Below are 9,334 nucleotides of genomic sequence, written 5' to 3' on the forward strand. Positions count from 1 at the left end.
AAGATGCATGTTTGGAACAAGACTGAGCAAGAACGGCATACAAGTAAAATTACATCAACAAAACTAAACTGTCTTTTACTTTTTAATGATCAAAAGAACAAAGCAAATAATGATAAATAGACCAAGAACATAACAATTTTACTTCTTTAATAGGGATTAAAAACCAATATGTATGCATAAATCTCCAGTAGTTATTTAAATCTGTTGATGGAGCAGCCATTTTGTTTCACCCAATTCAACCAAACGTTCTCAAAACCAAGTTAGTGGTTAGTTGTTGTTTCAGTTGGTTCCTCAAAATGTACGTTGTTAATAAAATCTCTGTCACTATGCCCTTTGTGTGCAGTGAAATATTTAACAAAATCTATGAAACACAAGTCTGAGGTCGCACAAATTTTACAGGCAATTTAAGTTACAATTGTACATTATCTGGCCTTAAGCATGTACTTTATTCTTGTAAGAGAAGACAATGTATCTTATTTTGAGGCAGTCTCTTAAATGGAAAATCAGACTTTTTTGCTTAAACATTTCAAAGGGCATGGAGGCGATTGCCACCATGAATGATTGGGCCAGAATTTCACAACCAGTTTTTATTTTAGAGTGTCTCTGTCTTGAAAAAGTTTAAACAGAAAGAAACCTGGAAAATATCTTAAATTGGTGTTTTGCAAAATTTGGCGCACATGCTTTAAACGTTCACATACAATGTACTGTTGCCTGTAAATAAAACATGAGCAATTTTAGAAACCCAATCTGTGTTAAGTAGCAGTTGGGACTCATGCTCAAATAAAGTATTTTCAACAATGTAAAAATATAACCTAATTACCCTTTAAAAATGACATACAATGGAAGGAAATACTGAATAAAAACAACGGATTGACTAATATGTAAAGAAAAAATGTTTCATTGTCATACATGTACCTTGCTGACAATGTATACTTGTGTATAAACCACACTTTACTTTCCATGAAACATTTCCCCCTTATAAATCAGTAAAGTCTGAGAAAATTGTTAAGGCAGATCAGAAACAATCACCGAGGTGAAAAGAATCACCCCATTGGTTACTGCTGAATATGCGCTTGTTTATGCGCACAAGTTAATGTTGAAAAAGACCAAAGGGCGTGTGGCTCACAATGGTTCCTAAACCAGAATTAAAAATAAGGAAAACCCTCCGGACCAAGTTTAACATGCATTTAAAGGTTAACTGTTATTATTTGAACAAGCGCAAAGACATGTAAGATAAAATTGATTTATGCACAGCGAATATTTATTCTTTATGTGACGGTACATGCAATTGTGGTTTATTTTTTTAACAGGACTGTATTTACTTGTCCCAAGAAACACCCACTTCAAGAATAACTTGCATAAAAACTATAATGACAGCAACCTTTGCGGTGTGACATGACAACCAGCACGTGTACACGCATCATAGAGATAGAACCCGGAGAACGCGGAGTGTGTCATTGTGCGTGTGATAAACAATGATCAATGAAAACAAGTAGAGACAGGCTACTTGCGAAGCCATTTTGCCATACACGCGTATCACACGATGATCATTTTGCCAAACACGCATATCGCAGAGGGCGGCCGAGGTCAGCGTTCTCCAGTATATTTTTCTATGACAGGCACGCAGTATACTTCATAATTCATAGGTTAGAGTTCATAAATCCATGCACACCCACAAGCCTGCTATGATCTTGATTACAGTCCCCCTTTTAAAATATAATCTTGGCCACTATGCCCTGTGTTTGCTGTGAAATATTTGACAAGTTCTACGAAAACACAAGTAGAAACTGCAAAGTTTTCTGATTGTGTTACCCACATAAACAATTGAAAGCTTTATCAACCATTATTTAATTTTGTTTAATATTACAATGTATTACATTTATCATTAATTACCTACAAAGTTTCCGGGCTGTCATTTTTTCCTCTGTGAAGCGGCTGCTTTGGCTTCTTTTGCTGTTGGAAAAAAGAGGGAAATTCAGTTTGCTGTTAGGTACTGTTAGGTATATATCAAATGTACAATCTATTTACCCAAAACTTATATGTTAAAACTCTCAATTTCATGGTTCTTCCGAAAGATAAGAATCGGTTCTTATCGAAGCATGAAATTCCATGCTGAGATTAGGCATATTTCACAGGTTTATAGCAGGGACTTTTTGTACTCTAAGCTACTACATGTACTAGGCATTCTGCCCTTACACAGCTAGCATAACAAATTCAGCCCTTTTCCTGCAAGTGAAGAATGGTGATTGCAATCGCAGAAAGCAGAGTCATGAAGTTTGGACACGTTTGACAATCTCAGGAGAACCGAAAGCCACTGACCTTTCTTTTCAAGTTCTTTCTTCTTTGCTGCTTCTTCTCGTTGTTTGCGGATGATCGCTAGCCGAGCGAGGTCTGCTTGGGCTTCCACTGTCTTGCCTTCCTTATGAAGTTTTGCAAATCTCTCCCGAGCCTCGGTCTTCTCTATCTCTTCCCTGAAAATGTACAGATGAAGTAGAGCATTAATTATTACCAAGAATACAGGGTGCATTCAATTAGCTTCCCTGGGTTAACCCCAGTCTGCCCCTGGTATGTTCGAATAGCTTTGACGTCATTCCAGGGGCTCACCCGGGTCAGCCCCAAGTGCCCTGCTTGTGGAGAGGGTCACTTGGGGCTGGCCCGGGGTGCATGACGTCACCACGAGAGGCCGAGTGTCATCAGTCGATTACCAGTAGCTCTTGTCAGGTGCTCACCCCAGTGAGCACTGCGTGTCAACACAGAAAAGCTAATCAAACGCGCACATGTCACGCAAAGCTGAACATTCACCCATTTCACCGGTTATCCACTGAATTATCTAAGCAATTAACGACTAGAACCTTACAAATGCACAACTGTTTTGTCATGGCTGTCTAAAACAAATCACAGCGCTTGCATTGACTGGTTCGTCAGTATGATAATGCTGTTAAAAAACCTTCCCCAAATGAAATAAGCCACTATGGAATCAACCAAAGCACGATACACTATGTTTCTGACTTGCAGTTCATGTCAGCGACAACACAATGTAATGCAAAATGGATGGACTACATGTACAGAACTAATCTCACCTTTCTCGTCTAGACAATGCAGTGGTTCCTGATTCATTCACATCAACCCTGGACGCTTTCTTCATCTTATTGGTCGCCCTGTTTGGGTTTTCAATATCTATAAGGTGACTCACTCCTTTGTTAGGGGCAATCTGAAATGCAAAATATAGTTTTGTTAATACACCACGGTAAACCCTGTCCTGATCAGTGAGAGTATACACATTGTAAACAAAATCATGCATAAATCCTCAAAAGCAGAATCTCAAAACATAATCTGAGAGTAGTACCAAATTGATATCAAAGTCAAAAGCTTAATTAAACAATGTAGGTTTTAGCAATTGGAGATCAAACTGAACATTGAGTCTGGGTACCCTTACACCACTGGCACTGTGTTGACCAACAGTCACTGTAGTCCGGTGGTTGGACTGCAGGTCTTGCAATATGTACAAACCACTGATTTAATAATGAACCGCAATTTTCTTGATTTTTGAATTTCATTATCATAGACGTTGAACCATTTGTATGAGAGAGATTGGCTGTTGCCAGCTTGGTGTTTATATCCCCTTGTGGACTTTTTTAGAGTTCCCTTCAAGGGAAGATCATCTAAACAGCCTGTAAACAAACAGACAAACAGACAAACAAACAAAAGACTAGCATCTGACCTCATCATCTGAGTCCTCGTCTGAGTCTGTGTCGGATATTGTCTTGAAGGGTTTTGGTGCATCAGCTCCATCTCCGCCTTCTCCTTCTTTTGCTGGCTCCTGTAAACACAAAAATAACAATCAAAATATTAATAAGAAGTTCTTATGTAACATTTCACAGAAACAGCCTTAATGCACTCTACATTAGTGCCCTGGTCATTGGGCCAATAACATTCCTTTAATCTTTCTCAGCTCCCTTGGGAGTGTACAACCTGGGCGCGCAACCTGGGCACCCATAGCGTTCAAAAGGCATTTTCATACACAGTATCAACTTCTACATGTACCCTTGCTTGCAGGTACCCATTTATACCCTGGATGAAGTGTCAAAACCAGAACTTGAATTTGATGCTCTTAACCACTTGCTCATCACACTCTTCAATAACAGCAGGTTTCACATTAATAACAACAACAGCAGCAATAACAACAAGTTTAGGAAACAGCATGCCTCAAAAAAATCCATAGCACCCAAGATAATAGCTGTGGTGCCCTAAGGCCCTGTGAATTTTGCTGTGGTGCCCTTTGCAAAGTTCCAAGAAAATTTTTCATTTTTAAGTGCCCCTTATCAGAGGAAAATTGATGTGCCCCTTCAAGAACGAAGTTCAAGACCTGAAAAAGAGATACCTCAATTGACACTTGAGTTTTGCTTTTAGATTAAATAACCATAAAGTGTAATCCTAGGCTGTGAGGAATCAATGTTTTAAAAAAAATACATTTGTACATGTTTCGTAAAAAAAGAAAAAGAAAAAAAAAATGAAAAAATATAAACAAAACAAAACAAAAACAATCAAAAGCAACGGATGGAATTTTGAGGTTTGTCGGTTTGTGTGTACATGTATTGTCAATCACCATTAAAAACTTATTCCATCTGAAGTTTTTTCAAACATATCAAACAGGACAAAAATACCAAAAGAATGATGTACAAATGTGATTGGTAGAGGGGACTTCTACTGAATGCTGATTGGTTGAATTATAACCTACCCTCCACTCATGATCCCTCAGCTGTGCATCAATTTCCTCTGGGTTGTTGAAGCGACGATTTCGCCCCTTATGACCTCCCTTTCGGGCTCCTCCTAGATTATCAATCAATAACAGGACATGTAAGTTTTGTCAGAGAATGAAGATTTCGCTGGTTTTAATTAATTAAGCCTACACCAAGGACCCAAACCCAAGAAAATGTAGTAGTACGACCGAAAAGTCAATTTTGTTAAAAAAGAGTATATGCACTGCCGCGGGGCTCCTGTCCTAGTTTGGGCTGGGTATGTAGATGCTGAACAGGCTTTGATGAGAACCCACATTTTCAAACATATCTTGGTAACTCTTTTGCACTTTTGGTCTTGGCAACAATCCATTAAATTAATAGAGTACATTTAATTAAACTTGTAAATAAAATTATACATTAATCATGAAAATGTAAAGCAAAAGGAAAAGTTTCTGTGTGGCGCCACCACTTTTTCATTTGGGTAATATGAAATAATAATTAGTATCTACTAATTCTAATTTACCTCAATTTCAATGAGATATCCCTTGTTGTAAAATTGAGTGAAAAAATGGTGGGCACACAGAAAGTTATCCTGTACATGATTTATGAACATGATAAAATTAACAAAAATTAAATGTTCAACAGAATTTTAATAATAATTTATTTTAAGATGAACATGATGAAGATTGAAGTATAATTTTGTGTTTATAAATTAATCAATCACTCAGAAAATCAGATGTCAATTAAATAATTTTACCTTCAAGCATGACAATATACAAAAATAAACATTATGGTACATTTTATTCAATGTCACTGAATGTCACTGAATGCTCAGAAAAGAAGGATTCGATCAAAGAACATGATGAATGAAAGAAATTGAACAAAAATAAAGCGACGAAACGAGAACTTGAAATTGAAGTTAGGAGATATGAACTTTAAACTCTTATTACATACCTCTCTTTGACATAATGTAATGGGATAAGCTCAAAGTACAGAAAGAATCTAAATTACACTGATTTTGGCGATTGACACGTTCAAAAATAGCAGAAATCTGGTTGTATTTTTTGTAACTTCGTTCCTTTGCGCAAAACCACGGAAATTCTTATCGTGCATGGCAAGTCAGGCACCCAGACTTAATTTACATGTCTTCGCAGCGTTGACATCGTACCATACTATTATTTTGCAACATTGGACAATCTTTAACTATAGATGGCGCAGTACAAGATGGCAGCCTCCATGGACTTCAATGTGGGATCCAAATCCGAACAGAAAACAGCTTCAGGGAAGCCCTGTAGAGCGTGTACAGACTTTAAATCATTTGCAAAGGGACAAGGAGTAGCAATGCCACCAGGGATGCAGATGAATGGGGTATTGTATTATTTTGTTTTATATTTTTAAGAAATAGTTCAGTTTTGCATCAAGACGCGCTTGCAATTCATGCAGAGGAATGCAGTTCATGATTACATAATCCATTTAATGATGATGTAATAACATTCAAAACTCTGACATGTCTGTCGTCTGTATTATACAGTATGGATGTCTGATTGCATTGATTTGATTAAAGTAACATTTTAAAACAATTGCAATGCCAATGTTTTCAAATGTATAGTTGCTAAAAAATTAACATTTAATGTCTGCTCTTTATGACTTTATTATGAGTTTTATGTACAAAAAAATTGTAATTATAACATTTATTAGTTTTAATATTTTAAATTTTTAATTAAATGTAAAATTAGTGTAATAAAGCCTTTTTGCTATGAGGACAGTTATGTAAACCAGTTAATTATCTCTTCATTGTCAGGCCATTGTTGTTATCTTTCCTATCTAGTCATGCTAGTTAATAATCGTTCAATGTTGTTTGCAGTTGACTTGACTTGATCATAAAAGATATTAATTTGGAAACTTACCACAAAGGATTAAGTCTTACATTGGAACTATTATTAATTCTATTTTTTTATTTGAAATGTTTTTTAAGCATAATATGCTTCCATTCCTTGATTTTACCCCATGTAATTTTTAGATTGGTCTTAATTACTCCTACTAGAACTATGAATAAAGTATGAGGTTCGTTCCGCTATCGTCTCCACTATGATAGCCAAACAAACCTCATAGTATATGTAGGTCTTAATCATCATAGTATATAAATGATCATTTGGTTTCCAGAAACCAACAACAAGTGAATCAAAAGAAGCAGTTAATCCGGAGTGCCCCTTAGACCGAGAAGAGCTGGGCAGAAATACTTGGTCCTTCCTTCATACGATGGCAGCATATTACCCAGAGGAGCCCTCAAAGAACCAACAGAGTGAAATGGGACAATTCATCAATCTCTTCTCCAAGCTGTTTCCCTGTGACGTATGCGCTGAAGATCTCAGGGAAAAGTAAGAATAGCCATGGCCTTATAAAGTAATGTCAAGACTGCTTGCTAAGCACAAAAGTTGCTTAGCAACTTGATAAGCTAAGTAGAGTAGTACGATAGTACCCTTAGCAATTATTTACAGTTTCAGCAAAGAAACTTTATGACATTTAGCCAATGTTGACAAAGCAAATCTTTTAGTGCCCACCAAGATTGAGAGAACGGGGAACTTGAGTGGGCCAGGTCCTTTTTAAATTAAAGTTTTAATTTTGCGAAGGGGATTGGAAATCCCAAAGTAAATGGAAATATCTCAAGGGCAACAGAGGCTATGGCAAGCTCTGTTTCTTTCCTCCGTATAATTAAGGGTAAATACTTTGATTATACATGTATATATGAGTAAATTATCACATTACAATTGACTTGGAATGTGAAAACAAGTTGTTGCAACTGAATTGCCTGAAACTCGGCTATTTGTAGTTGTGTTCATTAATATTAAACTCAGCTATTTGTAGTTGTGTTCCTTGATATTTAAAAAATAGAAAAAATATTCCCACAAAAAGTAATTAGCTTAGTTCTAGAAACCAATCCTGGATCTGAGACCTTGTTTGTCACCAAAGTAAACTTGAGGGCGAGACAGTGTCTTCTGCTTAGATTTTTTTTATAAATTAAGAAATCAAGGGAAAACACAGCATACAAACACTGCCCTCCACCATGTATTTTCTGAAATGTTAAAAAATTCTAAGCAATCTGTGTTACAACTCATTCCTTTTTTTATGACTCATTACAGATTAAAAACCAACCAGCCGGATACCAGCAGTCGTCACCGTCTCTCACAGTGGTTCTGTCGGCTTCACAATGACGTGAGTCGAAGGATAGGCAAGCCAGAGTTTGATTGCTCTAGAGTGGATGAGAGATGGAGGGATGGATGGAAGGATGGATCCTGCGACTGGTGACAGAGGGCATGTTGCCACCCATTATAAAGAGGGCGTGGTGCCACCCATTATTAAGCGGGCACCATGACCAATATCAGGAGGGTGTGGTGCCCTCATTATCAGGAAAATCTCATCCCAGTATGCTTTTGAATACCTTATTTTTTCTAGAATATACATTATAAATATTATTGTTGGCCCGACCGGTAAAAGCAGATGTGATACTTTTCCTACTTGGTATGATTTTGATCTTGATCTTGAAAACACCCACAAAGTTTAAACAAAATTCATTTTTTTACCCTGAGCACATGTCAAATATTTACCTGACCTGACTCTTAAGTATAACTATTTGACTATTTTATATTAACTACTGATGCAATAAGGTGTTATTATAAAAAAGAACTGAGTGAATTTTATTATTATCATTAAACTGCTACATTTCTGAAGATGTATAAAAACTGGAAGATTGTTATACTTCTGGATTAATCACAGATTCAATGACCCCCTTGTGATATGACCCCTCTACTAGGTTCACAGGGTATTAGGAATCGTCATTAAAATATAATGTCCTTGTTATCTCACCAGCTGTCGATTTCACAAAACTCTTCCTAACTTAAGACTAAACTTGGGATTTAGGACGAGTCCCAACCCTGCACTGCATGCAGACCTTAAGATTAACCCTAACTAAGGACGAGTTACTTGTCCTGACTCGACATGAGACGAGTCCCAACTCTTTGTGAAATCGACGGCAGCTCAATCCAGTTTCATCATTGATGCGGCCTGTGTATCATACCATTGGAGAGTGCATGTGTGTTGTCAAGTAACTTTAAATTTGTGAAAGGTCGTAATTCCAATGTTCCATGTTCAGCCACAGGCCTGCTATATGAATGAATGCTTGTTATAAAAATATATCCAATTAACAGTCCGTGCGCAACTTCTCAAAAGTAAGTGCTTTAGTTTCTTTGCAAATATTCATGGTACCCGTGCACCAAAACGTGTTTTAAATAGTTAATGAGTTGTGGGTGTCCTTTTTAAAAATCAAACAATATCTAAACCTCGAGTTTGATAAAATAAATGAATCAATTTTGTGGATTGTAAAGGTTGACATTTTTGATCAGGCTAATTGTTAATTAATTTAAAATTAAGTCTCAGAAAATGTGTATTTTTGTTATTTTATCGAATCCATGCAGTAGATTTAAACAAATGTGTGGAAAGGTTGTTTTCATTTAAACATACCTCCCAAACATTTGATTTCCAGTTTCAATCCTTGTTGTCAGCAGTAACTCTCACCCCAGGAATGAAGAAACTTTCCC

At 36.7% G+C, this 9,334-nt stretch overlaps 2 protein-coding genes across 2 annotated transcripts; one reads left to right on the forward strand and one right to left on the reverse strand.

Moving 5' to 3' along the window:
* Positions 1–71: 71 nt before the first annotated feature.
* Positions 72–5,863, reverse strand: LOC139944352 (28 kDa heat- and acid-stable phosphoprotein-like). The gene is made up of 6 exons (XM_071941354.1): positions 5,694–5,863; positions 4,739–4,830; positions 3,722–3,820; positions 3,081–3,211; positions 2,320–2,471; positions 72–1,953 (listed from the first exon to the last, which is right to left on the reverse strand). Exons 1-6 carry the CDS (start codon positions 5,704–5,706, stop codon positions 1,913–1,915), a joined length of 528 nt encoding a protein of 175 aa, XP_071797455.1. The 5' UTR covers positions 5,707–5,863; the 3' UTR covers positions 72–1,912.
* Positions 5,864–5,963: 100 nt separating this feature from the next.
* On the forward strand, positions 5,964–8,058 carry LOC139944233 (FAD-linked sulfhydryl oxidase ALR-like). Its single transcript, XM_071941207.1, has 3 exons — positions 5,964–6,107; positions 6,903–7,117; positions 7,880–8,058. Exons 1-3 carry the CDS (start codon positions 5,964–5,966, stop codon positions 8,043–8,045), a joined length of 525 nt encoding a protein of 174 aa, XP_071797308.1. The 3' UTR covers positions 8,046–8,058.
* Positions 8,059–9,334: the final 1,276 nt, after the last annotated feature.

The sequence above is a fragment of the Asterias amurensis genome, chromosome 11 (assembly GCF_032118995.1).
Source record: "Asterias amurensis chromosome 11, ASM3211899v1".
In the NCBI taxonomy this organism is placed as follows: Eukaryota; Metazoa; Echinodermata; class Asteroidea; order Forcipulatida; family Asteriidae; genus Asterias; species Asterias amurensis.

What these genes read in the sequence shown, in the direction of transcription:
- LOC139944352 (XM_071941354.1), bottom strand. An exon ending in TGAGGGATCATGAGTGGAGG is followed by an intron (nt 3,821 to 4,738) that starts GTAGGTTATAAT and finishes TTGTGTTTACAG; the next exon opens with GAGCCAGCAAAAGAAGGAGA. An exon ending in GCATTGTCTAGACGAGAAAG is followed by an intron (nt 2,472 to 3,080) that starts GTGAGATTAGTT and finishes GTACATTTTCAG; the next exon opens with GGAAGAGATAGAGAAGACCG.
- LOC139944233 (XM_071941207.1), top strand. Translation starts at nt 5,964, where the DNA reads ATGGCAGCCTCCATGGACTTCAATGTGGGATCCAAATCCGAACAGAAA. An exon ending in CAGGGATGCAGATGAATGGG is followed by an intron (nt 6,108 to 6,902) that starts GTATTGTATTAT and finishes TTTGGTTTCCAG; the next exon opens with AAACCAACAACAAGTGAATC. An exon ending in GCTGAAGATCTCAGGGAAAA is followed by an intron (nt 7,118 to 7,879) that starts GTAAGAATAGCC and finishes GACTCATTACAG; the next exon opens with ATTAAAAACCAACCAGCCGG.